Genomic DNA, 27,151 nt, shown 5'->3' with positions numbered 1-27,151 from the left:
AGGCGCGGCCGGCCATTATATAAAGCCCGTCTCCTTGGTGACGACGTGAAAGGCCTCCCTGGGAGCAACGCCGGTGAGGGGAAAGACGGCAGTCGCGGGAACCGCTTGGCAGGAGGAGACGCCGCTCCCCGCCCCGCTGCGGTGAGTTATGGGGCCGCTGTAAGGATTGCGCGGCGGCCTTTTAAGTTTATTTCTGGGAGGGGTGGGAATCAGACGGAGCAGGACTACGACTCCCAGTGTGCATTGCGGTGCGCTGCCGCCGGCATTGGGAAGCCTCAGGTGCCGTGTTGCATGACGGGGCTTGTAGTGTATACCAGCGGTGCTTTCCCTTGAGGTGTATACGGACGCCCTGTAACTTTTAAAATTGGGGCGCTTTGGGCTGGGAAGGGGGTCGTGTGAGAGAAGTGTCCCCCTTTCATTCCTCCCCTCCTCCTTCTCTCAGCCCCCAGCAGCACCCTATGGCCACAGGGGGCATGGCACCCCAGTCCCCACCCAAGGGGCCCCGCACCATTGAGACCCTTCAAAACTTTACTCCCGCCTCCCCCAAAAAACAGGGAACCAGGGAAGCCTCTGTGCATATGTTTTGCTGTGAGGCAGTGAAGCAAGGGTCCGAGAGCCCCTCTGAGCACATACAGAGTTCAGTCCAAATGTTTTCAGCGTCTCACTTCTAAACCTGCTCTTCTTTACTTAGATTTTAAGCCATACTGGTATGTTTTTTTAAAATCTCGGGTTGCGGGTGGAGTGGGGAATCTGCATTGAAACAGTGCAGTCGCTGGACGCTGAGGTGGTTGGCAGTGAGTGGTCTTGATAATGGTAAAATAATGATGGTAATAAGAGTTTCTCCTGCTCACTTCTGCTTTTGGTGTGATTCAAAATTTGGTCAAGCAATCAATTTTTTTATGCTGGGGCTTTTTCTTTTATTCTGGTTGCAATATAACTTTGCCCATGAGGGGGGTGTTGTTGTTTTTTTAAAGCAAATGTCAAATAATAATTAGGATTATTCCTATTATCATTATCATATTCATCCCGTCCATCTGGCTGGGTTTCCCCAGCCACTCTGGGCGGCTGGGCTGTCCGTATTGGAATATGTCTCCTCATATAAGTAAGCCCCATTTAGTTCAGCAGGGCGCATGCCCAGGTAAGTGGATATGAGATTTCCACCTCAATTTAATGGGAGCATATGATTTTGTACAAATGCACAATCATGACAGTTGGATGGTGCAAGAGTCTGCATTAAGTGTCTGTATTGCTCCGTTTTATTGTCCTTAATTTTGGGATGTTGTAAAACTTAAATATCTCGTGAGAAAAAGAGTTTTCTCATTTTTATCCTGCCCTTCCTCCAAGTGTAGCAGGGGCCCAAAGGGCCCCAATTAAGGTAATAATGTATTTCCCTATAAATCCTGGAATATGCTTATATTAGTGAATTATGGTAATCTGTTGCTTTAAAGAAACTGATGATTCAGCAAGAAGCCGTCCCTACTGGGATAGAAGGTCACCTAATACGTAAATCACAAAGAAGCAATTAATAAACTAGAACATAAATTGTTACATCCACACGTAACACAGGTTCCCATACATGCAAACTAACAATATGTAACAGATCATGGTAAGAATCAAAGTTTAGTTAGCAATGCTTATTGCGCATGCGTATTACATGACATACATATTAAATATGAAATGAGGTGATGAATATTAAATATAAAATGATGTAATGATTTATGTGATTGGTTAAATTGAAATCCTTTGTCTGAAATGTTATAAATACCCCTGCCCGACCTTTGGGCGGGGTTCCAGTTTACCAAAATGATTCGACTGTAACCTTATTGCTTTGCAATAAACATAATGGACTCCTAACTCCTCTTGTCTCTGAGTTTTATTGGCTAACTCAGAAGATAAGCCATTTTTGGCTTACAACACAAGGAGCTCAAGGTGGCAGGAATGTCATCATCGTCTTCTCCCAACCGAGAATTCAGTCACATGCTGGAGGGCTGAGAAATTATAGTTACATTAGGAGGTATTGCACAACAAACCCATTTCACTTCAAAATCAGGACTTTTCTGCGACAAGGATGGGGAAATGCGCTGGTGTAGGCATGGGGTAATGATTGCTTGACGCAGCACAAACAAATTGTAACTAATGCTCTACAAGCAGGCCATCGGAAGCCACTGTACCCATTTACCTTCTCAACAACCCTGCGAGGTAGACTGCTGAAAGTCAGATGGCAGTTGGCTCCTCGATTAAGCTTCGCACCTGAGCTGGGATTTGAACCAAGGCCTACCCACTTTTAAGACTGATGCCTGCCCCTTGACTAGCATAATTTTGTCTTGGGACGTCAGCCCTCGCTCCCTGCCTCTCTAACCAGGACTTCCTCTTTTAACTTGCCACTTTGCAGCTGCCAGTTGTTGGGGGAAAATGGTGCCAAGAACCGGCCTCTTCCTTCTGCTGGGCCTGTCTCTCGCGTCCTTGGGAGCCTGTGGTAAGTCACCCCTCATCCATCAAAGGATGGAGTTTCGCCTCTGGATAGATTCCTTGCCGTTTCAAGCGAGTGTGATCTTGTCATGAGACTCACGAACCAGCAGTGCTTCCTCCAAAGACCATCACTTCCTGAGTCTAAGTAGGAATGGCTTTTCAGTGGCTTTAAGGCTGGGGTGGGAAGCCCCCAGTTCAGGGTGCTGATCCGCCCTCTCTCAAAACACATTTTCCTGCTAGCTCCTTACAAGACCCCCCACCAATTTGGGTGGTAGCTGTAAATAGGGGGGAAATAAAAAGTACTTCCACTGAGTTGGAAGGAGCCCACTTACCCTGCTGTGGGTGTCTAACGATGCTCATTCTTTGACCCTGCGGCAGGCATACCTTTCCTTGAGATGGGAATATGTTTAAATAATGTCCTTTCAACAGGAGTCGGGAGTCTCTTTCAGTCTGAGGGCCACATTTCTGAGTGGTTTTCTCGGGGCTGCTTGGTAAGAGGCCAAAAGTGGGCAGAGCATGGAAATTGTGTTTTTGTATTGTGCTCTACTTTCTACACCAGGGGTCCCCAGACTTACCCGGCTTTGGGCCGGAGGGTAGGGGAGTGTGCGTGCAGCGGGCCGGAGGCCGGGGGAAGTGCGCGCCCGTGCGCATGCGCGCACACACTTGCTGGCGCGGTGGCGCGCTTCCAGGTTGGAAAAATCGCCGAAAATCGTTTGTGCACATGCGTATGGGCCTCCCCCGACCCGGAAGTGCACCGGAAATGACCTCTTCTGGGTCAGGAGAGGCCCATACGCATGCGCACAAACAATTTTCGGCGATTTTTCCAATCTGGACCCGTGCTGCGCACCGTAAGAGCAGGCGGCGGCAGTGGGCGGCGGGGGTCGCCGCGGGCCGGATTGGGAGGCCATTGGGCCACATCTGGCCCACGGGCCGTAGTCTGGGGACCCTGTTCTACACACACACACACACACACACACACATGCAAGCACCCCTCTCTATTGCTGCTATTATTAGAGTTCCAGGCCACATTCCAGCCAGGCGAAAACACGCAAGGAGGATCCAAAGCAAGGCCAAAGGGGTTGGTGGCCTGATAGAGAGATTTGGGGGGCGAGGGGCGGTATTGGTTGGTGTCGACTTTCAGCCCCTGCTGCTTGATGTTCCCCACCCGCAAAGAAACTTAAAATTCAGGCAATATCTCACAGGCAAAATCTATTTGTTAGAAGCGATTGGTTGTTGCGAAACTGCAACTGGGTTCGGCTCTAGTCAATCAGGCCACAGGATCCTTCTTTTGCGTAATTATGGTTTTGTCTGATCTGTTAGAGCAAAAACAGAAACCTAATTTGTGGCATATTTATCCCTAACCACCGATAAGCAACAGATCTTTCTTGCCCACTCCTCTGAGGAGTGAGTGGGGGGAAGCAACTTGTCTCAAGAATCTCTTTCAAGAGAGATTTCCCTAGGAGAAATATACAGGGAACTCTACAATGCACAATGAATCTTGTATCAATCCATCAACTCTGATGGATGATTTGGAAGGATTGGGTCTGGCATCACTTTTGCTGTGTGTGTGCGTGTGTGTGTGCGCATGTGCGTGCCAGTGTGCCAGCATCCATTCTCAGATTTGCATCTCAACACAGCTCCGTCCTTGGAAGTGTCTTTGGGGTTAAAGGTACACATAGTAGGCAATAAACACTCATGGGCGCCATAAAGATTCAGTCAAGTGTAGAAGCTTACTTGACAGGCATAAGAGCATATTGGTAGCAAATATACACAGACATTCACCACTGCCGTGGTCAAGGCAGGATTAGAGTCCAACTAGAGTCCAAGATGCACTCTCTGCTTCTCTCACCACAAGACACAAGCAAGAGACTCGCAACAACTTACACAGAACCTTTGTTAACGGTACTTCCTGCCACACTGCGCATGACAGTTCCCACAGAAAAGGTCCTTGTATAGACAAAAAAAAAATATCTCAGCCTTCTGCTGCTTCTTGAAACGTCTTCTCTGTTCTTTGTTTCTGGAACAAATGATTCACACACACAAGAGAGAATGTCCAACACCCCCCCCTCATTTTTACAGAAACAGTAGAACCGTGACCATGTACAGAGTGCTTACACATCACGCAATGCAAACCCCAACATTTAAACCAGTTGAGCATGTGTCTGAAAAACTAAGATTTGGTCACACACCAGCAACAGTGTTTGCTTCCTTGCTACCACACCAAGGAATTGCTAAACTGAAACACCATACTATAATAATAAATAAAAATAAATAAAATTATTATTTATACCCCACCCGCCTGGCTGGGCCTCTCCAGCCACTCTGGGTGGCTTCCAAGAAGATATTAAGAACACAACAAAAGATCTAACATTAAAACTTTCCTAAACAGGGCTACCTTCAGATGTCCTCTAAAAGTCAGGTACTTGTTTATTTCCTTGACATCTGGTGGCAGGGCATTCCACAGGTTGGGTGCCACAACCAAGAAGGCCCTCACCCCTCCAGACTCCCAGTCAGGCAAGTTGGACCAGTCGCTGCATACAAAGTAGCCCCCTCCAGGCTACTACAATATGAGTACTTGCAAACCTTACTCAAGATTCTAACAGAGTAACTTAATCTGGTCTACTCTATTAAGAAATTTACAGTACATCAAACTTCCAGTAACCAGAGTGATGCAGCTCAGAATCCACCAGCTCTGAGCTATCCCCCTCAATCTTGACACTTGCTGCACACACAGTTGCAGGCTAGGGCACAGGTTAGTCCAGCTAATCTCTCCTCTAAATATTATACACGGCATCAAAGGAGGGTGTGGGGACCTATGCTCATACAATTCCCCTCCCCCACGCTCCCTTGGGGTTGGCGAAAAATGCATGATTCATGTGGCAGTTGGGATTTAGCATACCTCCTCTCTCTCCCCCAAGCCAGAAGTAGCTTGCCTCAAGATGGAAAATGCCTTCTAGCTCTCTTCCCCCTGCCCTTTTGTATTTAAGATGGACCCCCGGCACTTTCTGTTCCTGAGGAGGTTTCACTGGAGAATGGTGGCGTGATGGACATTGCGGTGACTTTGAGGTAAACTCTTAGGGTTTCTGATCTCTGTCCTTGAAGGTTACAGGGAGGGATGGTGGTGGTAAGAAATAACTGTGGGTTTCAGCTCCCTATTTGCCTAGTTATATCACTTCTCATCTTGCAAAATAGCTAGAATATAGCTTTCTTCCCCCAGGACAAAGGTCACACCCATACCATTACATTAAAACACATGGCTTCCCCCAAGGAATCTACAGGGTAATTGTGGGAACTCTAGTTCTTTAAGGGGCCTGGGAATTTTACACCCTAGAGATAAAATTCCCAGCCCCCTTAAAGAACTAGAGTTCCCAGGATTACCCTCGAAAGTTCTCCTCTTCCTGGGGAACTCTGGGAACTGTAGCTGTGCACGGAGAATAGAGGTCTCCTAACAACTCAGCTTCTTGAAGGAACTACAGGTCCCAGGATTCTTTGGAGGGAAGCCCTGACAGTATAAAGTTGGTAATGCAGATGGGGGTCTTAGAAATGCTCTGTAGTTCTGCTAATGTCTCTCCTATTCCCCCGCCCCATCTTTCCCAGCACTCCGCTCAATCAGACGCTGGTGATCACGTTTAATGTTACATATTCGTCCAGGGAAAATGCCACCATCGTCGAGCTGCCTGATCAAGTAAGTCCCGGAATGCACACCAGCCTTTTGGGAAAGGTCCCGGGTTCAATCCCCAACAAGGGCTGGGAAAGAATCCTGTTTGAAGTCCGGGAGAACCACTGCCAGCCCACGTGAATCTGGCGATGAGGCCTGGGGGGCCGCTTTCCATTGTGGGTGAGCTTCCGGGGGCCACATGGCTGTGGTGGGCGGGACGAGTGGGGGGAAATAGATGGACCCAACTGTGTACTGCAGGCTGCATTCCAACCGAGCCAAAGTCTAATATGTCTTTATGTACACCAGCCCATATCCCTGTACAGGCAAGCAAGAGGCACCCATGCAATTCAGTTGAGCAGGGCAGTGTAGCCTTAGAGTCACACCTGTGTAACACGTTTCTATGTGCACAGCCCCCTCTGTCCAGGCGATATCAACAGATCAAGGCAAAAGCGCTTGAGGAAGACACAGAGCATGTCCAGTGAGGGGTGTGGCCTTAGGAGAGGGGTGTGTGGCCCAGAGGAGTCCCAAGGTCCAGGCAGAGTGCCCTGGACTAGTTATTTGTTTATTAAATTTGAAGATCACAGGGCAGTTCGCAACATAAAAATACAAAATGAGAACACAAAATACATAATAAAAACAAAAACTAACCTGAACCCCCTCCCACAAACACAATTAAAAGGATATAGAATATTAATTAGCCAAAGGCCCAGAAGAAGAGGAATGTTTTTGCCTGGCACTTAAAGATCTATAACGAAAGGCACTAGGCGGGCCTCCCCGGGGAGAGCACCTCACAAACGGGGAACCACCACAGAAAAGGCCCTGTTCTCATGTTGCCGCCCTCCAGACCTGTCATGAAGAAGGGCCTCGGAGGATGATCGCTGGGTCCGGGTCGGTTCATATGGGGAGAGGTGGTCCTTTGGGAAGAAACGACTCCCGTTGTCTCTGTGCCTTACCAGGTAATCGTAACGGCAGGCGTGAAGAAGGTGAGCTTCCTAGTGAGAGCAAAAGAAGTCGGGCAGCTGACTGTGTATCTTCAGTCCAACTCATCCAGCCAAACAGGGTAAGCGGTTGTAAAGTAAGCCTTCACTGTTTTTCTGTCCTTGTTAGGAGAGCCATAATGGAACAATTTTGGGATTTTTTTTTGTTTCTTAAACTCAGCCTCCCTTCCCACAATTCTGATGTGAGGCAATTCTGGCCAACCCATAACCCACCTGCCCTACAGCTTTGTGCCTGCCTCGCAGGGCTGTTGTGAAGAAAAAATGTAGAGGGGGGGTGAGGCATGCACACCAATTTGAGCTTTGGGGGAAAGGTCGGATATTCGAAAATGACAGAATGCAGTTGATTAAATATTGTATCATAAAATTTATGTACTGCTTGGCTGACAAAAAACAAACCTCAGAGGTTTGCGAAAAGACTAAAACCATGAAGTCTTAAGTGAAAGCGTTAAGAGCAACAATTCAAAATTAAAATTGAGGGTAACCTAAATGCCAAATTAAAAACACATTTTTTTTGTCTGCCTGAACAAAACCATTTTTAGGAGGCAGAGTAAATTGGGAGGTGCTTGCTAGTATGGAAATATGCTTTTAAAAAACCCAAAACATATGTTTATCCCAGACAGTGCTGCATTTGAGGCCCTCTGTCCTAAATTTGGGTGGCCCCTCCCAAGAGAAACCTGTAGGGGCCTCCTCTTCCCTGTCTTTGAAATGGACTCTGAAGGCTTCCATCCCACTGGCCTCAGGGTGAGGCTCCTGGAGCCCAGTGGCTTTTAAATGCCAGAGTTGATTTGTATACTGTAATGGATTGTGCTGTGAGCTTCCCTTTGGTGACCTGCTGCCCCTCCCTCTTCCACAGGCCCAGAATCCGCTTTCTCGTGATCCACAGCAATGCAGTGAGGATCCTGGACCAGGTGATTGGTTGGATCTACTTTCTGGCTTGGTCAGTCTCCTTTTACCCTCAGCTGTTCGAGAACTGGAGACGGAAAAGGTAAAAAGGGAGCAGAGGGGTCTTGCTTTTGGAGTGCCCATGATACATTTCTCAGATTTCCAGAAAGGTTGGGGAGCAGCCCGTACATAAGCTAAAATACAATTCCCGCTCCCTTCTAGCTACCACTAGGGGGAGATCGCATATAGAAAAACAACTTTTATTTTCTCCTGTACAGACTTGCTTGTTCCTCCTTTGTCCCATTTTCTCCTGGACACAGCAACTTTTGTCTCTCTTGAAGGATCAGTCACACAGCCACTGTGTCCCACCCTCAGCTTCCCCTCTGGCCTCTGACTTTACAGAAGACCCCTCCTACAGGCTTCCTTCAGTCTTAAAATCTCTGTAGTCATAAGGTCTAGGAACTTAACATTCTAGCTTTGCTTGAGCAAAATAAAAAAAATCCCTTCAGTAGCACCTTAAAGACCAACTAAGTTTTTATTTTGGTATGAGCTTTCGTGTGTATGCACACTTCATCAGATAGGCAAATTCAGAGTTGGCTGTTGCCGTAAGACATTGACGATGCACAACTCCTGGGAGCTAGCCGATGGCATTTTCCCTGTTGGGCTGAAAGAATGCCTACCAAGGTGTACATTTTAATAACCTTTTGATTGATCTGAAAAGCTGCCTCCTTCCCTACAGACCCTCTCAGGTGTTGAAATTGGCGGCGGGTTGTGTGGGTGTCCCTCTTGCTCTTTTTTACCACCCTCAGAAGCTCGGCGAGGAGTTGCAGCAGTCCACAACATCCTCTCTGGCAGCCCCTAAGTCAAATAACTCCCTCCCTATTGAGATGCCCCTGGCACCTTCATGATAAGTTTCTGGCGAATGCAGAAGGCTTCTCTTTACTCTGGCCATTGTCACCTGAGATGCATATGGTTTTAGTGCCCATCCTGTTGCTGTGATTGTAAGTTGTTCAAAACAGTCCCTTAATCCCGCATTTTAAATTGTTTTTGCCCGTTCTGGGTCCTTAGAGCGAAGGGTAGGTAACAAATTAAAAATAATAAGTAGCAATAGTTTTCTTTCTTTTTTAGTTTTTTATTTATACTTTTCAGATTTAGACATTTCACTGATTTTACAATCATTCTGACATTTCAAAACTTGACTTTCTTCCCCCACTTTCTGCGGTTCTTTAAATTTATTTTTAATACCTTCGGCATATCCATATTAACTTAATTTATTCATTTACTTATCGTCTCTAAATATATACCGTTATGAAACTGCCAATGTTTTTATCTGTTACAATTTATTCAATAAACCATTTTCATTCTTTTATAAAAAATACTTTTATCTTGATTTCTTATTCAAGAAATCAAGTTGTAATAATTTTCTGGGGTTTTCCCCCCTGCCTCCTTCCAGCGTTGTGGGACTCAGTTTTGACTTCATCGCCCTGAACCTTACTGGCTTCATTGCCTACTCTGTTTTTAACGTTGGCCTCTTCTGGGTCAAACCTGTGAAGGTAGGTGGGAACCCCTCTCCTTCCTTCCAATGGGGCTGGGCCTTTGCCTCATATTCCCAGTTCTGACCAGCAGCCGCCTGCCTCCTTAGGAGCAGTTCCTGCGCTCCTATCCCAATGGCGTGAACCCGGTGGACAGCAATGACGTCTTCTTCAGCCTCCACGCTGTCGCTGTGACTCTCCTCATCATCTTCCAGTGCCTGATCTACGAGGTGAGCTTGGAGCTCTTTTGAGGGTTAAGATCGTACACCTGCGCCTTTTCTGACTGCCAGCATGCCATCTATATTGGTTTAACTCGAAGGAAAAGCTTTTTCACTTTAGAAACCCTTTAGAAACATAGGTAGCCTTATAGAGTCAGATCATTGGCCCATCCAGCACATTGCCTGCACTGGCTGGCAGCAGCTCTTCTAGGGTTTCAGGCAAGGGTCTCTTCTGGCCCTCCCTCCCTTGGATTGAACCTGGACCTTCTGTGGACTCTACCGCTGAGCCACAGCACCCCTTCCTCTCGCCCAAAATAAAGCAGGATGCTAGTCCTCATGGTTCCGAATTAAGAGCAGATTTAAAGAGGAATGCAATAAAGTGACTTAGGGCTGAGTGAGACCATTAGTCCATCTAACTCAATGTCTACACTGACTGGCAGCAGCTCTTCAGGGTTTCATACAGGGGGCATTGAACCTAGGACCTCCTGCCTGCATAGATGATGCTCTAACCACTGAGCCAGGCCCCAAAGAAACCCTCCGCCCAACGTGCCAACTCCTGGTTCTGCATATCTCATTTGTAAGTTGTTTATGCTGCTGATCTGGCCTTTCAGAAAGGGTCCCAGAAGGTCTCCTGGGTGGCCGTTGGCTTGCTTGTCTTTGCCTGGCTCTTTGTCTTCACCACCTTGTCCGTGGCCGCTGCCGGGAAGATCACGTGGCTGGCCTTCCTCTTCTACTTCTCCTACATCAAGCTGGGCGTCACCCTTGTCAAATACTTCCCACAGGTAAGTGGGGGGGGGGCAACCCATTCTGAGTTTCATGGCTGGGCTTCGCCTCTGTCTGTCATCAAGCCCCTGTCTCCTTTCTTAATGTCCATACCAAACAATATTACGAAAGTACAGTGCAGGCAGCGACTGCTTTAGGCATGTCCCATACATGCCGAACCCGGAAGTGACCCCAAAACACCACAAAAAGCGGCAGAGGGGGTGTTTGCAGGCTTTTTCAATGGCTGTCCCAATAATATGCAATTTCACGCAAGAACACAGCGACCCAGAATGCAGCCCCTTCGCAAATGAGGAGTTGCCTGTAATGCTGATTAGGGTATAAATATAAACATGGCTGTCCCCTCCCCATGAGCAGATTTCAGATTACACAATATAGGATTAAAAGGTAAAGGGACCCCTGACCATTAGGTCCAGTCGTGACCGACTCTGGGGTTGCGCGCTCATCTCGCATTATTGGCTGAGGGAGCCGGCGTATAGCTTCCAGGTCATGTGGCCAGCATGACAAAGCCGCTTCTGGCAAACCAGAGCAGCACATGGAAATGCCGTTTACCTTCCCGCTGTAGCGGTTCCTATTTATCTACTTGCATTTTGACGTGCTTTCGAACTGCTAGGTTGGCAGGAGCTGGGACCAAGCAACAGGAGCTCACCCCGTCATAGGGATTCGAACCGCCGACCTTCTGATCAGCAAGCCCTAGGCTCAGTGGTTTAACCCACAGCGCCACCTGTGGGTTAATAATCTCCTATTTAACATAATCATCTGATATACAATGGTATAAATTACTAATTTTTGCTTTACAGCTTTCGTGGTTTTCTATAGCTTGACATCAAAACAAATAATGCCATTTAACTAGATCCATGTGTCATTTTCCTTAATTCTCCTAACCCTCCTTCAGTCGGTCCCATTTTCCCTTTAAAAAGACCACCTCATTTTGTATGCAGTTGGGCCCGATTTATCAGAAAACCAGTGCCAGCCTACCAAAAACCCATCTTTTGAAGCTTGGGAGACAATCTTCCTTCCCAGTGGGAGTCCCCTTGCCCTGATGCCTTCTCCCTCCTCTTTTAGGCTTACCTGAATTTCCGCCGCAAGAGCACTGAGGGCTGGAGCATCGGGAACGTTTTGCTGGACTTCACGGGTGGCACCTTCAGCCTCATTCAGATGTTCTTGCAGTCTTACAACAATGGTAACTATTATTTTTATTGTTAAATTTATTAGCCGCTTTCTTTTCAACGCAGCAACTCAAAAGACTTTCAAAAACAAACCCTACTGTAAGTACGTATGTTAAAACCAGTGCGGGAATACACTAAAACATCCCACCCTATCGAAAAAGCCATAGACAGTTCAAAGAAAAAGGGCTGGTTAGAAAGGAATGCCTGTCACCTGACACCTGAAGAGGGGCACCATGTGAGCCTTTCTGGGGAGAGCATTCCACATACAGGGAGCCATCATTGAAAAGGCCCCATTCTCGTGTTACCACCCTCTGGACCTCTCGCAGAGGAGGCACACAAAGGAGGGCCTTGGAATGATGATCACAGGGTCTGGACAGGTTCATATGGAAGGAGGCAATCCTTGAGGTATTGCCATCCTGAGCCGTTTAAGGCTTTAAAGCCTTTTTGAATTGGGCCTGGAAACTAATTGGCAGATAGTGCAGTTGGGTCAGGATGCCATTATATTCTCAAACTGGTGAGCAACCTGGCTGCTGAATTTCCGGACCATCTTCAGAGGCAGCCCCACATATAATGTGTTGCAGTAATCTAACCTAGAGCTCAGCATGCTTGATCAAGCCAGAGGTTTGTCCTGTCACAGTTCTGTTTTTTCTGATACTGACCTTTCACAAGAATCTAAAGATGGGCAAGGAGGTGAGAGATGATCTTCCCCACATGCTGCTGCACGCAGAGCACAAGCGGGGGGGGGCAATCTGTGGTCCTCCAGATATCGCTGGGCCCCCATCACCCATGCTAGGTGAAGCTGATGGAAATATTGGTATTTTCTTTTTGCCATCTTTCTTTTTTTGAATGATTATTGCATTTATTATTATTATATTAATATGCTGTTCACTTGGGGGGAGGGGGCTGTCTTTGGGCAAAGTAGCAGTGTATAAACAAACCCTTAAAACACCCGTAATCCTTCTCCATTCTTGAAACTTCTGCGCTGGGTTTAAGGTAAAGGGACCCCTGACCATTAGGTCCAGTCGTGACCGACTCTGGGGTTGCGGCGCTCATCTTGCATTATTGGCCGAGGGAGCCGGTGTACAGCTTCCAGGTCATGTGGCCAGCCTGAATAAGCCGCTTCTGGCAAACCAGAGCAGCACACGGAAACGCTGTTTACCTTCCCGCTGTAGCGGTACCTATTTATCTACTTGCACTTTGACGTGCTTTCGAACTGCTAGATTGGCAGGAGCTGGGACCAAGCAACGGGAGCTCACCCCGTCACAGGGATTTGAACCGCCAACCTTCTGATTGGCAAGCCCTAGGCTCTGTGGTTTAACCCACAGCGCCACCCATGGTAGAGCCCCCTCTGACCCTCTCATTCCCTTGCATGCATACACTAGGCCTAAGCTACTGCCCCCTGCCTCATCTTGTCAGGGTGAATTCACTGTGGATGATGCCCCCCCCCTTTTTTATATATATCGGTTTAAAAACCCAATGATCTGCTTAAGCAGCTTGGGGCAGAAATCCTTTTTCTTTCCGTTGCACCCCTTTTAAGACATTTATAACAGGGATCGGACATTCCAGGCGCCACATGCCGTTGATGGTGGTGGTGGTGGGCGCACAGGGACAAAAGTGGGCAGTCCCTTTTCACAGTACGCTGCATTCCAGCCCCACAGGTCTGCAGTTTCTAGAAACAGGCGCCCTGCCACCCAAGCAAACAAGTCATCCTCCTCCTTTTTCACATTCTGCCTAGGAAAAAGTGCTTCAGGAGAGGGGTGGAGCAGGGCTGCTCAAGGAGAGCCCTGGGGCTGCTAGGCAGAGCTCTAGAGCAGTGTCTCCCAACCTTGTGCCTCCAGATGTTTTGGGACTACAACTCCCATCATCCCTAGCTAGCAAGACCAGTGGTCAGGAATGATGGGAATTGTAGTCCGAAAACAGCTGGAGGCACAAGGTTGGGAAACACTGCCCTAGAGGACTGCATTGGCTTGAAGTTTCCCCTACTTTGCTTTTAGAAACCACAAAATGATTGGGTTTGGAGGGAGGTGTGTGTGAATCTGTCTACGCATGCCTTGTGCGAAGATGCAGGCTATTTTTATTCTTTGCCCTCCCAATTATTATTATTCGCCTTCCCATCAGATGTCAAGGAAATAAACAACTATCTGGACAGGAGGGGTACAAGTTTGGATAAGCTTTCATCATGTCCCTTCCTCTTCTGTCCTTTAATCTTTTCTCAACTTATTCTGTTGCTGATACACAATCTGCATTGCATTCCTTCCCTGCTTTGCTTTTCAGATGAATGGCAGCTGCTTTTTGGGGACCCCACCAAGTTTGGTCTGGGCCTCTTCTCCATCATCTTTGACATTGTGTTCATCGTCCAGCATTACTGCTTGTACCGTCCCCAAGAATACGAGACTTTTGAGTAACCCGTCTGCCCTGGTGCGACGCCCCCTCTGCTTGCCTTTGCCAGCTGCGCTTCCTTGAGGTGGATAACACTACAGAAAGCAGGCTTGGTTGTCTGAAAAGCACAGTGACTCCAACCTATTCCTCACATGGACGTCTTACTACAAACCTCATTTTGCTGCTCCAAATCGCCTTCCGGTGCCTTAATATCTTCTGAGACTACAGCACAACCCCTGGAAGAGGGAAATCTCTTGGGGGCTTTTCAAGCAAGTGTTGTTCACAGCTGCTTCAGAAGTAAAGGAAGATGGAGAGCGGCCTTTGGGGGGTACTTCCTCCTCTCCAGCTTGTGGGGCATTATCTTGCTATCTAAAATTCTGCAGCTGGCTGCAAGGAAGGAGAAAAGGGTCGTTCCTCTGAAGGAATCTATGCCACCACGCAAACTACTTATATACTTGAAGGTTATTTGTGCCACAGATGCAAGTCTTCCCTTGGGCTGGAGGAAGAGGAAGGAAAAGGGGTTCATGGAGGTTGTTTGAGTCAACCTCTTCCTTCCCTTCCTAGCTTTGCTGTTGAGATGAAGAACTGGTGATCTGGCCCTTTTAAAACAAAAAAGCAAAATAAAAGCAACTTTGTACAAGGGTGGTCGGACTCAAAACTCATCCCGCAAAACCCGAAGCAGTGCGGTTGCGACTGATCAAAGCAGCCTTTGGTTAGTCTCCAGCCGTGGGGCAGAGTGGCTTATATTGGGGAAGTGCTGTCACTCAGAGCGCAAAGCACTGCATTCTCTTCACTGCATCTCCAGGTCAGGAAGTGTAGGAATGTTCCCATACTGGAGATGGGTGCACAGGGGAAACCCTCGAACTCGCTCCCACGGGAAACAGTGATGGCCACCAATTTGGTTTGCTTCAAAAGAGGAATAGACATATTCATGGGAGCCGAGGCCATTGATGGCGCTGCTCTGCCTCCACAGTCAGACGCAGCTATGCTTCTGAAAATCAGTTGCTGGAAACAGCAGCTGGGGAAGAGGGCTCATGGGCCCAGGTCTTGCTTGCATGTTTCCTAGAAGAGGCATCTGGTTGGCTCCCGTGAGAACAGGATGCTGGATTAGATGGGCCACTGGCCTCCTCCAGCAGGCCCTTCTCATGTTCATTGTGGTTGCCTAAATTAGGAGTGGAAGGAAATCATTGGCCATGCTGCTGCCTGTGGCTGCTAAGAGTTGGAGGGCATCCACCGAGCCTGAAGGCTTATAGGCCTTCCTATTCTCCTACAGTGAGAACAAAGCAACACTTGTGGAACTGCTTCTTAAAAGTTGGCTCTTGTCCTCCAAGGCTTAACATGTCAACGAAACAGTGACAGAAATACACCCCAGACAGAAAATCCAGTTTCCTTTTATTGTGTAAAATGAGATGGAGCAGAGCTGTACGGTTGCTTGCTCCCCACCCTTACAAAAAAACGAAACAGTTGAACATGCATGCCCCACCCCACCCCGCCAAGGCTTCCTCACGGAAGTCTGCCAAAAGAGAGAAAGTCCCTAAACTACCTTGGCATCATCAAAGTACAAAATGAAGTGATTAAGAGGCATCTAGTGGTATTTGACAAGACTGGCAACTTCTTTTCAGCTTGAAGGTTAACATCACTGAAGTAAAATCAGCACAAAAGTGGAATAGCAGTAATATACTGAAATAAGTTAGAGGTACAAACTTTGCAGGGAGGGAGAAAGAAGGGCTTATTTACAGTGGATTTTTTAAAAAAAAGTAATGTGGACCGTTACATTTAATACAAAAACTGTGATTGGAAGCAAATTCCAGAAAGGCCGTATACAAAATCAATCAAAATGGGTGTACTAGGATACCCCGCAGGAACGGTGTGGCAGGGAGATGCCTTCTGCCCTCTAAAAGATCCAGACCGCTTGCCCTTTGGACAAACTTCACACATGCAGCTATTGCCTCAAGCAGGTATGGGAAGACAGGAATTCTGGGGGAGCAATAGCCCTCCCAAAGCATGATTTAAGGCTTCAGCCCCAGAAAAAGACCTAGTGTGACAGTGGGGACCTGTGACCTTCCAGGCCTTTTGGGGGACCCCCAGCTTTTATGACCCCCCAGTCCCTTGGAGCAGGGCTGATGGGTGTTGGAACGCAACAGGCTCCCTGACCTCAACAGAGATAAACAGGGAAGAGAATCGGGGAGGTTTCCAATTACAAGACGGGTGGCATCCAGAGGGGTTGAACTCCCAGCTGCCTTCAGCCAGCATAGCCAAGAGTCAGGGATGATGGGAGCTGGAGTCCAGTGATATCCAGGGGGCCACAGGTGAGCCACCCCTATACATGTATTATAACAATATAGGCCTTTTATGCTAGAGTTATTTATCATCATTTTGCAGTTCAGCACTTCCAGTCCAGGGTGCCACTAATTTGCCACGTACAGGTTGAAAGGGGACTCGCACATGGCGCTTTTGGGCACAACAAGAAGGTTTCAGCTTAACCCCAAGTTTCAAGAGTAGGCTTGGTCTCTCTCTCTCCTGTGGGCTGTATTTGTTACCGTGTTTCTCACATTTTAAGACGTGCCTATAAAATAAGCCATGGCACGATTTTCTGGAGGCAATAAAATATAAGGCATCCCCCCAAAATAAGACATGCTGGGGTACCGTATTAGTGGTGGGAGCAGATCTCGCCTCGCCGAGCGCTGCTGTCTCTCCCGGGTCCCGCTGAGTCAGGGCTCGGCGCAGCGCACGCTGCTGTCTTTGCCGGGTCCAGCGGGAGGCTCCGCCATCCCCACGCGGCGCGGCGTCCCTGCGGGTGCTGCCTCAGGAGCAGCGAAGCCACGGCGACCCCCCCCCCGCCCCGCAGGCACCCCGACGCTCCCAGCACAGCCATGGCGCGGCGACCCAGAACTGGCCCCGCAAGCGTTTCCGGGTCGCCGCGCCTCGGGTTTCTAAGGAAACGCAATCCGGAAGCGGAGTTTGACCAATCCGCTCTAGGCTCCGATGGGGCAGCAGCCTCTATGCTTGCGCCATAGAGAGAGCACCGGCTTGAAGCTCTGGTGCTGGTTTGTTGGCTCTGCTGTTGAGTCCGTCCGCACCCAGCACTGCGGAGCTTGGTTTGCGTGCAAAAAGCAACAGCGCCGAAGGAGATGCGAAGGTGGGAGCCTGGGAGGAGGAGAAAGCCACCCCGAGATAGGCACCCCGTTCTGGTTTAGCGCGATTTATTGCAATGACAGCTCAAGGCAGCACAAACGCTGCCCTGTGAGTTTTAAGAGTAGTGGCTGGACAAAGCCCCTCCAGCTGCTGCTGCTTTTAATGTCTTGAGTGGGTTTTTGAGTGCGCCTCCAGGGGCGAAGTCAAACTGCTGGGGTAGCAGAACCGTCGGGACCTCCAAGGTGCAACCCTGGGCCGCGTGTATGGAGATCCCGGGCTGCCCAGGTGACAGTACCGCCCTCACAGCCTCGCTGATGTCACAGCGCCAAGTCCCGACTGAGCGGGAGCCGGCAAAGACAGCAGTGCATGCAGCGCCGAGTCCCGACCCAGCAAAACTCTCTGAAAGCTTAATACCGGTAAAAAATTAAAAAGCTTAACAAAAAAATAAGACATCCCTTGAAAATAAGCCATGGTGTGTTTTTTTGAGGAAAAAATAAATATAAGACGTGTCTTATAATATGAGAAACACGGTATCTTAAACCTAAGCTTTAGAACTAGAATGAGGACACAGAGGGAACATGGTTATTTACAAAAATGCCTTTGCTATAAAAATTGAAATGTGGGCTTTCTGCAAAATGACAAGTTTTAAGAGCCTTTGGTGTTTAAGCCACAAAGAGTTTCCCGGGGCACATTTTATGTTAGAGGAAACTCTATAAAGGAGCTAAGATATTGGAGCTTGTAAAACTGTCCCCTGTCCCGCCCAACCCCCACCCCACACCTTCCCCCTGGCTGATTGACGAAGGCTCTCTAGGCTTGGAACTGAGCCAGCATTAGGAAGAGAAATTCACCAGAAGCTGGATGCCGTCCATTTGTGCAAGAGAAGGTCACGGCTGGTTATATACAAGGGTCGGTCCTTAAGCCAAAATATTTCCCTGCACGGCTGGTACCAATGTCGCCACCCAAGGGAGCACCTCACTTTGACCCCTGCTGGACTGGAGTGGGGAACCAGGAGCCCTCCAAATGTTGCTAGACTCCAACTCCCAGCAGCCTCAGCCAGCTCAGCTGAGGGATCAGTCCAACAACACCTGGGGAGGCAGGGAACAGAGGATCCTCACGCCAGCCATAGCTGCTGATCCCGCCAGGTCAAACTGCTACTGCACACTGGTGCCATTTTAGTACAACTGAGAGGGGGGTGAGTCTCAACAATGATGGCACCTCCTTTGTGGAAGGGATTTTCTGCAGTGGGGGAGGGGTGCAGCAGTCTTCCAAGCCCAGCTGGCTGTGGTCCATGATCAGCATCCTGCCCACCCTGTTTGAGATTATCCATCCTCTTCCCCCCCCCCCCCGACAACTCAACGGCATGGTTAGGACATCATGGACTCCCGCACAGCTTTCTGTAGGGAGTGCCTGGTCACCAGGAGGCGGACCACTTCCTCGTTCCTCTTGGTCAGCCTCTTCCGGGCTTGGTCGTGGGTCACCATCGTCATATCCCAGCCATTCACCTGCAATACATTTGCAGCATTGCTTGAGCGAAGGCCCACCACCAATTCAAAGCATACTAGGAGCAGCAAGACAGCCAACCGAGGGGTGCTGGCAGTCAGATGCTGGGAGCCAGCTCCTAATGCCACACATCCAGGGGTAGCCTCTGCCTGCACATGGAAGTTCTGTTTCACCACCACAACCATTACCCCCAGACCTCAACAAATCTGGGTGAAAATGCTTCTAAAACCAAGCAAGAGGCTACCACCACATCCTTTGTGGCAGTGAAAAGGGTTGCTTTAATCCAGGGGTCGGCAAGGTTTACCTCGCCTGGGCCGGTTCACTCCAGTGGAGATCCCTCCGTGAGCTGGGTTGTGCGCGGCTGCTGTGCCCATTTCCAAAATGTCCGCAGCGCCAGAAGTCGCTTCTACACATGTCCGGAAGTGCGTAGAAAAGATTTCTGGCGCTGCGGACATTTTGGAAATGGCACAGCTTCTAGGCATGTCCAGAAGTGTGTAGAAGTGACTTCCGGTGCCGGCGGGGCACCAGAAGAAAATGGCCGCCGGCAGGAGCTCCGTAATCCGGGGGAATACGGAGTATTTTGCCATTCGGGACACCTGCGGGAAACGGTAAGAAAATACGGGGGTTTCCCGGGGAAAACGGGATACTTGGCAGCTATGAATCCCTCATCTCCAGGTATAGAGGTATATACCTCCAGGTATATTTTAATCATCCCTTAATTCAGAATCATGAGAACTTGAGAGTTTTGTTTTAGTTTTTAGGGTTTCCTTTCTGAGGAAGAGGGGGATTTAAATTAAATAATAAAACTGCAGCTCAGTGATTGAGCATCTGCTTTGTATGCAAAAGGTCCCATGTTTAATCCCTAGTGTCTCCAGGAATGACAGAGAAGCCCCTTGCCTGAAGCCCTGGAGAGCTGCTGCCAGTCAGTGTGGACACTAATGATACTTGGTATATATAAGGCAGCTTTCTGTGTTTTTGTTTTGTCTTGTAGGGAAGGTCTTCAGCAACTTAATTCACAGGATGGAGTGATAAAAAGCTTTAATTTGAGCTCATAAAAGACAGTCCACTCAGAAGAGTCACTAGTGTGGTGTAGCAGTTAGGGTGTTAGGCCTGCACCTGAGAGTCCAGGGTTCAAATCCCCCCTCATCCATGAAACACATTGCGCCAGTCACGACCTCTCAGCCTAACCTCCCACAAATCAAATGGGAAAACTAGGAGCTGGAAAGCCTGACAGTGGAAGAAATCTGGGGTGCCCCCCTGCTGCTTCTTAAACCAGTCTGGGATTTACCTGCATGATCTTGTCTCCGACCTGGAGGCCGGCCACTTCGGCGGGGCCACCCTCCGTCACTCTGGTCACATAAATGCCCTGAGAGGAGAAGAAGACAGACTGCATAAAGATACCACCACGGAGGTCTCCGCAGTTGGCCGGGTCCCCCACTGGACATCCAGGCTCATGTTGTGACAAGGCCCTGATCCACTTGCATGATCGACTCTAGATGACTTGGTTCACAGGTGGGAAACCTTCAGGAGCCAGATGCGGCCCTCCATACTTCTCTATCAGGCCCTCAGGACTCTTTCCCAGGCCACAACCCTCACCAGCCCTACTTCATACCCTCCTTGCAGGCTTTTGCCTGTGCGAAAAGGTGTCCTTGAACTCTGATCAAGCCTCTTGACTGTCTGGATGGAGGGTAGAGAGGGATGCGTGACTGAATGGCAGAAATTAGCTTGCCATACAAAAAGTAAAAATTGCATCCCTGCCCCTGCCCATGTGGCTCTCAGAAGGTTGCCCAGAAGTGAGGGTGTCTGAAAAAGATCCCTTTGGCTTACTGCTTCTGGGAGGCACCTCTGTAAAGAGCTTTCTGCTCTGCTCAATGACCAGGAAGTGAGGGGGGGAGAGGAAGGCTTCAGCCAGTGGAATCTCTGCTAAATAACTCCAGACATCCACCCTCCAGATGGGCCTGCACAAGAGTAAGCAAACACTACAGAGAGATCTAGTTTATAAATGCCAGGGGCCAAATCCTCTACCCTCCCTGCTTGTTCGTCCTCAGAGCCACTTGGCCATCCCTGTACCAGGGCTTTTGTTTGCACAAGCCCAAACAGCCCTGCAAGTTGCTAGTCCACGTTGAAATAGTCCATCTGTTGTCTACACATACCCAGTTACACTTGTGGCATAAAAGAAAAAGGAGCAATGGCCATTTTCTTCTTCCACACAACAAGTGGGGAAGACGATGGTTCCCCCAGGCATTTCCTGTCTGGTTCCCTGGGAAGACTCCTTCTTTCTCAAGAACAGGCCAGGTGAGTAGATCTTGACCTGTCTGCTCCAAAGAAAGCTAGTCAGACAGACAAGAGTTGGCATGCCCAGAAGTCCCCCGTCACACTGCCAGAGTCTTCTCTACAGCCTGCAGAGACTGCCACCCCCTCAAAAAGTCTCCCTGCATGATCAGCCTGGCTCCGGACCAAGAGTTATCTTTTCAGGATGGATTTGGGCAACAGCAACAGAGGCATTTTTTGACCCAATCAGGATGCAGCAAAATTCTGGAGCCAGCCAGCCCAAATCACGCCAAGACCAGTCCCACACGAAACCAGCCTAGCCCAGGCCTTGGGGCCTTTTTTGATACTGACCTTGTCCGTCTTGTCCTCCGAGAAGGGATTCTGCGTGGGGTCCTGGTCAATGCCTCCTCCAATGCTGAAGCCCAGGATCAGGTTTTCTCCCTGGCGGAGCTTGTGGATTTCAACCCTTTGCTGAAAGGGAAGGGAGAGGAGAGTCATGTGAAAAGCGAGGACTCTTTGCAGGCCCTTGAACACCCCTGCGGCTTGGGATTCATCCATTCTGGCTCTTGTGAGACGCTTGATAACAGGACAAAGAGGTGCTCTTGTCCAGCAATCTGGAGCCAACAAGGCCTTTATTTTAAAGAGAGACATATGGCAAGCATGCGATGACACCATGGGTCATATCCTGCTTGGTTCAGAAAGGGAAAAGGGTTCTGAAACTGCAAAAGGGGTGGGTGGGTGTCTCAATAGGAGGTTGTGTGTCACAGTACAACAAAGGCCTTTGCTGTTGTACTGCCAGACACAACATCTTGCACAAAACCACCATCTGCTCTTCACAAAGCCCTGCTTCCCATCTGCCCCCCCCAAAAAAAGCAGAAGAATTTTTCTCTCTACCCTATCCTTAACTACAAAGAGCAACTGAGCCAGCTATGCGTTTTTCTAAACCAAAGCAGCTTCATCTGAGCCCAGCATGGGATTTGGTGGGGGCAGAGGAGCCCTCAGCAGCGATTGGTTGACCTTCCCTTGTGTCACAGAGGGAGCAGAAAGGAGAGACAGGCAGCTCAGAAGAGCCCTGCTGGATTGGACCAAATGCTCTAGCACAGGGGATGGCAGGGGATCAATTTGGGAAAGGAGGGTTGGAAGAAAGAACAGACCACGGGAAAAGGGAAATACTTTTAGGGAAGGGCAGTAGCTTAGGGTAAAGATTAAGGTAATCTGCCAAGGCTTGGGCAGCAGGGTTTTTTGGAAATAAAAAGCCCCCATCTTCCCAGAGCGTGCCTTGCTCCCATTCTTTCTATCCAAGATCATTTCCTTGGGGGTCAAGAACGGCCAGTTCTGAAATGAGGGGAAGCATCGGATTTCACCCGTGTAAACAAGCACCCTTTTATTGGAGACTGGGCTTATGAGCTCATTGAGGGGGGAAAGAGAAAAGCACTTTCAGAGAGAGAGAGAGAGAGATAAAAGGCGAGAGAGACCAAAGGGAAGACAGCCAAACAAGGCAGAGAGGAGAGCAGTGAGTCCAGAGATAAGTGGCTCGCTGCCTCGTGAGATGGACAAAAGGTTAGAGGGGATGAAATGGCACCATCACTTGGCATTTTTATTGGACAGGTCTAAAGCCAAGTGGGCTCACTCTCCTGCCTTCAGAGAACAGTCAGTTTCAGTTTTAAAATGAAAACCATCAGCGTTTCTCTCTCACGATCACAGAGCTGAGCAGGGGTGGCTGAACCTGAGCCGCTCCTGATGGCATCAGGCTGCCCTGCCTGTCATTCCTGACCCCCTGGTCATGCTGGCTGGGGCTGAGAGAAGTCCACCCCACACTCCCTGAGGGTCACAGCTTTGCCACAGTTATGGCAGGAGTGGCTAACTGTGGCCCCCCAAACACCAAGGGGGTTCTGATCTGGCAACATCTGGAGGGCTGCACGTTCCCTGCCCCTGACGATAAAGAATTGTTTCCTGGAGTAGAGAGGGGAATTGTAGAAAACAGCAGCATTGTCAGACTCCAAAACCCTTCACCCAATGGTCAGGGGAGCCCAATAACATCTGGAGGACTACCTTGTAGGGGACAGAGAAACCCAGATGTTTAGGGGAAGGGGGTGCAAAAAGACCCAGACCCGGACCAATGCTGAGCTTTAGGCTGCAATGCTTTCTATACATCCTTACTTGGAGGGGTGAAGCCTCACTAAACCAAATGACACGGACTTCCAAGTAAATCTGGGTAGAATTGCACTTGACGTCTGGGAACAAGCCTCACCCCGCCTCTTCATGACTGTTATTTCTGGATTCCTTCATACCATGAGATAAGATAATGCCATGCTCTCTCCATCTTTAGCACTTTCAGAGAGCATTCACAGCCTGTTAGAAAAGCAGTTAGAAAGGCTCTTTCCAGAAGGAGGTGCTTTCACCACGGGTATCCCCCTCCACACCCCAAATTCTTATGATGCATGACTAATGCGCTTGCTCTCTGTGAGCTCAGCGGGGTGTAGCAGTGCAGAATGTCAGACCAACAAGGCTTGGGTTGCAATCTCCATTCACTGGGTGACCTTGGGCCAGTCCCTCTTGCGTTCTCATCTTAATCGACCTCACGGGGCCATTGTGCGCCCCATTTCACCTACACTGCCCTGAGGAAAGGGGGGGACATAAATGCAATGAACAAGTGCCAGTTTTCAGCAAATCCCATATTTTCAAACCCTTCCTTCCACTGTTCTGTTCCACATTCTCCAACCTGTTTCCCTCCAGATGTTCTGGACTAGGAGCTGTTGGGAGCTATACTCCAAAATGACCAGAGGGCACCAGGTTGGGGAAGAAGGGTCCACAAAGTTGTTCTACTTTGTTCGCATTTAAAAGCCGCTCCCTGAACTTCACAGTTGCCCCATTGTTTGGCAAATGGGATTTCCAGGGCCAAACTCTCCCCACCACACCCATACTCTACCAGTTTGTGCCATTCACCTTTTAAAAAAAAAAATCACCACTGGGCTTGTAAGCACTCGGGCTAGACAAGCCTTTATTGACTCATCCATGTCTTTTTCCAGGATTCCTGTCAAGGTGTATACTCATCAAACACCCCAGACCTTAGGATAAGGAGAGGGTGTTACTCTTGTGATCAGACACACACTATGGTTTGCTCCATATGGTGGAGGAAGCAGGTTATGGGCCAGTCTGCCCTGAGGGTTCTCTCACTTCCTGTACCAGACGGCAACAAAACATACACATACATTATGCTTATTCAGTGCCCTGACCACAAAAAAGAGCATTTTTCACTCCTCCCAGCTATTTGCTCAACCAGCCATGAATCACCCAACCACTCCCAAAGGAGACTGAACCGATCAGATGGAATCGAACAGATCTAATCTAGGGGAGACTGGCGGCCAGAGGGAGAGCAAGGTTTGGAGGGTGGGGCAGGTGGAACCAGGTAAGAATAAAGTATAAAGATTTGCAATTGTGGGGGAAGGTCGGAAGTAGAAGAGAGGCACAAAACAAGGGAGAGAGATTTAAGACCCTGATCAGGCTGGGCAAGAGAGGAATTTTCCCGGAAGGAGTAAATCCATGGAATGCAAGAGCCATACACACACGGCTTCTGGAACTTTTAGCCGGAAGGCTTCTGAGATTGTGGGGGTCTGATCAACTGGTAGGGTTGGAAGAATGCCATGGGGTTTGAGACCCCTGCTCAGCAGCTGAAGGAGGGCCCCTGAATGCAGCAGGCTTAACAGGCTTTTGGGGCCAGCCAGATGTTGCAGAACTGCAGCTCCCAATGGCCAGCCAGCACGGCCAACGGTCAAGGATGATGGGAGGTGGCAGTTCAGCAGCATCTGGAAGGGGAAAGAAGGGGAGATAAGAACAAATGGAGTAAGTGAGGTAATGGAATAAGGGGAGAGAGCAAGAGAGGGAAACATCTCTCAAGAGACTACAAAATTGTGGGCAGCCTCCTAATAAAGCAGAAGCAGAGAACAAATGCAGCCGTTTGGCACCTCTTCCTTGCCCAGAAATGTCGCCCACAGTGAGCGTCCCACCAGGTCATTGCAAGGATTCCTATTTGGCCGGGATCAATTTGCTTGCCTTTCCACAGCCCTTTCTATGGTCCCTTTTTGTCGCACATAGATAAAACTGTAGGGAGGGTGTCTTGGAAACTCTCAAGTGCAGTGCCTTGTAAATGTCTATCTGAGATTCAATTATAGGAAAGGTCAAAGTACTTTAGGAATAAAAACAGTCTTCACTGCTATTTTTATGAATACATATAAATTATATGTGAAGCTCACACACATATTTGCACAATGGGTTATATCCAACATTAATCAGCAAGCCCATTGAAATTAAGCAACCTCTAAGATGTTCTGGGAGCATTTCCAAGAGAGTAGCCAAAGAGTAGAATAACAGTGGGGAAAAAACTCCCATGAAAGGTGGCAGGCTCTCCTTCCTTGGAGGTTTTTAAGCAGAGATTGGATAGCAATCTGCCATGGATGTGTTTAGCTGAGATTTCTGCATTGCAGGGGGTTGGACTAGATGACCCTCAGGATCCCTTCCAATTCAACTCTACGATTCTAAGCATCCATTCAAATTAAAGGAGGCAAGAAAGAGTTAGGGTTGGAAAGGGGCAGCAAAATAGCTGATTTTTCTACACACACACATTCAGGCCCATTTTCCATCCCCAGCATTTTTTTAAAAAAGCAGGTAAAGAAAAGAAGTGGGATGGGCTAAAATGCCCCTCACCCCAGAAGAAGGCCCTTCAACATTCAGGCATCCTGAATGAAAAAGACAGGTCTTCCACTATGCATTTCAGGGAGATTATAGTACTGTATGTTATTAATATATCAACAATTTAATAAATTATCACTACCGTTAATACATTTTTCTTTTAATACATCAAAGCCTACTTTCCTTAGCTTTTGACACTCGACTGTGCCTGCTTTGAGAACCCACTTTTGTGAATGTGAGCAGTGCTTTTTTCTGGAGGTACTCAAGGTACAGTACTGGAACCTTTTTTCCCCAGAAGAAAAGCACTGACTCTGAGCTGTTTCAAACTCTTTTTAACGCTGTTTTAATTGTTGCAACCCGCCCTGAAGGAACAAATCGCCATCAGCGTCGCCACCGACGAGCGTGACGTTTGTCATTACTGTATTAACACCATTATTCCCATCCAGAGCAATGGGCTTTATTTTAAATCCGGATTGCCAACATTTCTTCCATTGGAATTGCATACCGCTTGTGGCTGTTTTTCCCCCAAAGCGGTTTACAAAACGATTAAAAGCAACGTTAATCCATATAGCAAATTCTTGGGTTTCCCACTCCACCCCCCAGCCCAAAATAGGAGAATGAAACGGGGGGGCGTGGTGGGGGGAGGGCTGGGTATTTTGGGGGGTCCCACACCAGAAGCGGGGCAGGGCGTCTCCTCCACTTACCACCACGGCCGTGACCGGCTGACCGGGGATGTACGACATGGTCCCCGCTGGCCTGGCCTCGGCCTTCCCGCCTCGGGCACCGCGCCTCGCTCTCTCGCCTCCCACGGAACAAAAGGCGAACAGCGGCCCGACCCGACCCAGCCGGGCCATGAACACGCCCCCTCGGGGAATGGACACGCCCACAGCCACGCCCTCGCTGCCCGCTCGTCCCGCCCCGTGTCGCTCACGCGCCCGAGGCGGAGGAGGCACACGCCCCTTCCCCAAAAGCGCCGCTCTCGCCATGGGCCACGCCCCCTCCGCGACGCCCAAGCGCCTCCTCCCGCGCCCAGGCCACGCCCCCTCCCTTCCAACGGTCGCCACGCCCCTCTTCGCGCGCACATACTGCACTTGCCCCCGCGACCTCGTTGGGCCACGCCCCCTCCCGCGCCCAGACCACGCCCCTTCCCTCCAACGGTCGCCACGCCCCTCTTCGCGCGCACATACTTGCCCTCGCGACCTCGTTGGCCACGCCCCCTCTCGCGGATGGGCCACGCCTTTTCCAACTGCCGCTAGGCGTGGTCACGCCCCCGCTCCCGGCAACGTATCTCCGCCTACCAAGAGGCCAAGCCTACTCCCCCTCATCCCGCTCCCTCGGTCTCCTCACCTGACCACCCCAACTCCTCTCAGTTTCTTTTACTGTTATTTAGACTGTTACCTTAACGGTCTAGGTTTTTTTTAAAATGAACCCACGACAAACAGCTCCAAACAACTTTCCACAACAACCTTGT

The 27,151-nt window shown here is 49.2% G+C and overlaps 2 protein-coding genes across 2 annotated transcripts; one reads left to right on the top strand and one right to left on the bottom strand.

Moving 5' to 3' along the window:
* Positions 1–4: 4 nt before the first annotated feature.
* On the top strand, positions 5–16,103 carry CTNS (cystinosin, lysosomal cystine transporter). The gene is made up of 11 exons (XM_035139059.2): positions 5–141; positions 2,393–2,476; positions 5,457–5,535; positions 6,067–6,154; positions 7,084–7,187; positions 7,979–8,110; positions 9,461–9,560; positions 9,650–9,769; positions 10,369–10,539; positions 11,603–11,720; positions 13,981–16,103. Exons 2-11 carry the CDS (start codon positions 2,413–2,415, stop codon positions 14,109–14,111), a joined length of 1,107 nt encoding a protein of 368 aa, XP_034994950.2. The 5' UTR covers positions 5–141; positions 2,393–2,412; the 3' UTR covers positions 14,112–16,103.
* On the bottom strand, positions 15,461–26,543 carry TAX1BP3 (Tax1 binding protein 3). The gene is made up of 4 exons (XM_035139061.2): positions 26,385–26,543; positions 21,343–21,462; positions 20,009–20,086; positions 15,461–18,722 (listed from the first exon to the last, which is right to left on the bottom strand). Exons 1-4 carry the CDS (start codon positions 26,532–26,534, stop codon positions 18,585–18,587), a joined length of 486 nt encoding a protein of 161 aa, XP_034994952.2. The 5' UTR covers positions 26,535–26,543; the 3' UTR covers positions 15,461–18,584.
* Between the last annotated feature and the right edge of the window lie 608 nt (positions 26,544–27,151).

Source organism: Zootoca vivipara, chromosome 15, assembly GCF_963506605.1.
Source record: "Zootoca vivipara chromosome 15, rZooViv1.1, whole genome shotgun sequence".
In the NCBI taxonomy this organism is placed as follows: Eukaryota; Metazoa; Chordata; class Lepidosauria; order Squamata; family Lacertidae; genus Zootoca; species Zootoca vivipara.
This window is presented reverse-complemented; position numbering and strand designations above follow the sequence as displayed.

Excerpts from the sequence above, each read along its gene's own strand:
- CTNS (XM_035139059.2), top strand. The coding sequence starts at position 2,413 with ATGGTGCCAAGAACCGGCCTCTTCCTTCTGCTGGGCCTGTCTCTCGCG. Across the intron at positions 5,536-6,066 it reads GACATTGCGGTGACTTTGAG|CACTCCGCTCAATCAGACGC; the intron begins GTAAACTCTTAG and ends CATCTTTCCCAG. Across the intron at positions 6,155-7,083 it reads TCGTCGAGCTGCCTGATCAA|GTAATCGTAACGGCAGGCGT; the intron begins GTAAGTCCCGGA and ends GTGCCTTACCAG.
- TAX1BP3 (XM_035139061.2), bottom strand. The coding sequence starts at position 26,534 with ATGGCCCGGCTGGGTCGGGTCGGGCCGCTGTTCGCCTTTTGTTCCGTG. Across the intron at positions 21,463-26,384 it reads AGCCGGTCACGGCCGTGGTG|CAAAGGGTTGAAATCCACAA; the intron begins GTAAGTGGAGGA and ends CTTCCCTTTCAG. Across the intron at positions 20,087-21,342 it reads CGGAGGACAAGACGGACAAG|GGCATTTATGTGACCAGAGT; the intron begins GTCAGTATCAAA and ends TTCTCCTCTCAG.